The sequence below is a fragment of the Acanthisitta chloris genome, unplaced genomic scaffold, assembly GCF_000695815.1.
Source record: "Acanthisitta chloris isolate BGI_N310 unplaced genomic scaffold, ASM69581v1 scaffold28494, whole genome shotgun sequence".
Taxonomy (NCBI): Eukaryota; Metazoa; Chordata; class Aves; order Passeriformes; family Acanthisittidae; genus Acanthisitta; species Acanthisitta chloris.
In genome coordinates this window covers 86,731-88,923 of record NW_008669235.1, presented here as the reverse complement: position 1 = coordinate 88,923, position 2,193 = coordinate 86,731, and the positions used below count along the sequence as shown (strand labels likewise).

General features: G+C 47.8%; 1 protein-coding gene across 1 annotated transcript in view; it reads right to left on the bottom strand.

Moving 5' to 3' along the window:
- Window positions 1–61: 61 nt before the first annotated feature.
- The window catches only part of EML6 (echinoderm microtubule associated protein like 6), a gene marked incomplete at its 5' end in the record, with an annotated part of 63,024 nt that continues 60,892 nt past the window's right edge, over window positions 62–2,193 (bottom strand). Inside the window, 3 exons of the mRNA XM_009073249.1 lie at window positions 62–86; window positions 799–899; window positions 1,198–1,351. Coding sequence (XP_009071497.1) covers window positions 62–86; window positions 799–899; window positions 1,198–1,351 — 280 coding nt within the window. The remainder of the gene's footprint in view (window positions 87–798; window positions 900–1,197; window positions 1,352–2,193) is intronic.

Here is a 2,193-nt window from a genome sequence, read left to right as displayed (position 1 = left end):
TGGCTGTCCAGGCCAGCACAGTCATTGGTGTGGCAGTGGCAGCAGCAGCAAGAGGCTCCTCTCAAAGGCATCGCCACACGAACACACTGCAGAGACAGGGAGTGAGAGCTCAGGGGTTCGTTGAGTACATTGCTGAAGGTTGGCACCACACCTTACCCAGGACACAGGGGTGTTAGGTACAGTGTAGTTGTACCACAGGAAGGTGCCAGGTAAAGCACTCTGTGTGTGTGTGTGTGTGTGTGTGTGTGTGTGTGTGTGTGTGTGTGTGTGCCTCGCCCAGGGCACTGTTTAGTTTTCTGCTTCTGGGAAAGATGCAGTTTCATCCACTGGCAAACATGACTCAGTGCATAAGTGTTTGGCCTGTATTGTTCCTTCTGAGTAAACAAACACCTGGTTCTTAAATGGGGCTCCCTGATCTTTTCTCCTGTGAGAATCTGGCCCCTTTTATCTCCTACCTTTGTTGGATTTTGTTTGGTTCTTTTAAGAACAAAACCAAAACAAACTTAAGGCACCTTCTGAGAAGCCTCCTGTTACTTGAAATACCTTTCTAAATCTGTCTATCCTTCTGTTGGGCCAGAATTCCTGTCCTACCCCTTACTTCTGTGTGACTGACATCCCCACCAGCTGTCTTTGATTGGAATGTTATCCAAACACACAGGTGGGTCCTGTGCCAGCCCCTGGAGCTCCTGCAGCTCCCTCTTGGCTCCCAAAGGCCTGGTAGCTATGTGCTGCTTTGCCTGTGCTCGCAGCAGGAGGAAGCCAAGCCTTGGATCAGCTCAGAAATAAAGCAGCAGTTACCTGCAGTCATCTCCTCCTGTGCTTATGACATACTTGTCATCATGAGAAAAGCGAATGTTGGTGACATGCGCTGAGTGCCCGAAGTACCTCTTGTGTTTGGCCTGTGGGACATGGAACAGAAGCTCAGGAACCAGCACAGCACCATGGAGTAAAAGACAAACCACAGCCAAGCAGTGTTAGCATTTTGGAGCCCACAGTAATCCCAACTCATCACCCTCGTGTGTGTCATCTAGCCATGCTCTCCTGGGGACAGCCTTGCTGCCACACCACTGACTCCCACCGGCACAGCCAGGAGCTGCCCTGGGACAGACTGAGGTTTGGATGCTGTAAAACCGTGTGCTAAGGAGTTTGAGTGTGGGGAAAAGAAGCTGGTTAGGCAAAAGTAAAATAGCCACTTACAAATTTTTCTGTGCATGGGAAGTCAAACAGTTTCACAAGGCCAAAGTCATCTCCTGTGACTATATTCAGGCCAGCATGGGTCACACATGCACAGTTGACATCTGCTTTATCTGCATTTCGGGGCCAAATCCCAATGACTTCATCTCCAAGAATGCTGTTCCAAAATCAAGTTTAAAAAAAACAAACAAAACATTAGACCCTAAGACTTACTTGCTGCTGCTCTTCCACAGCATGAGGAGGCAACACAGCCCAGTAAGAAAAAAATTGCAGCCTTTAAAATGTTTTTCCCTCGAAATCATTGCCCTGAATGCAATTGCATCATGGAGACCATGGCAAGAGTACATCGTTTTTGTGTGACTTAAACCATCTGTGTCCATAAATCCTAAGGTTTATCTCCCATGAAACCACCAGCATCATTCTGTAGCAGCACCTTGTGCAGCTCTGGTCCCTTCCTTCCCTTGTGGATACATATGTACCCTCTCCTGGGGATTTCTGACAGCAATGTTTCCTTAGCCACGAGTTCCTGAATGAGGGAATGTTGGTTTGAATGTTGAGTATTTCTCTAGAATAGCTGTTCTGCCCTTGGTTTCAGTTCCTCTGTAATCATTGCTATTTACCCATAATCACAGCCAGAGGCACCTGCCCCACTCCCACCAACTGTCAAAGAGTTCTTAGAGAATTTGGGGCAGATTTTTGTGCTTGACAGCAGAGCAGTAAGAGTAGGAGGATTCTCATTTACTGTCTCCTAAACCTGCCTGTGTTCTCACCTACTGTTCCCTGTCAGATCTGCCTTCGGCCCATCCCACTTCTTGCAGTAAGAGCACAGCCACAGTACTGCAGTCTTGGAGAGAGATTTCTGTATTAATCCATGCTTGGAAATATATTTTAATGACACCCCAATTCCTTCCTTAGTACAATCAGTGCATGTTTTCAGGCCTGTGCTGCTGGTGTTTGCTGATACGGGACAAGGCACAGAGCCACGTGGGAGGCCTAGGA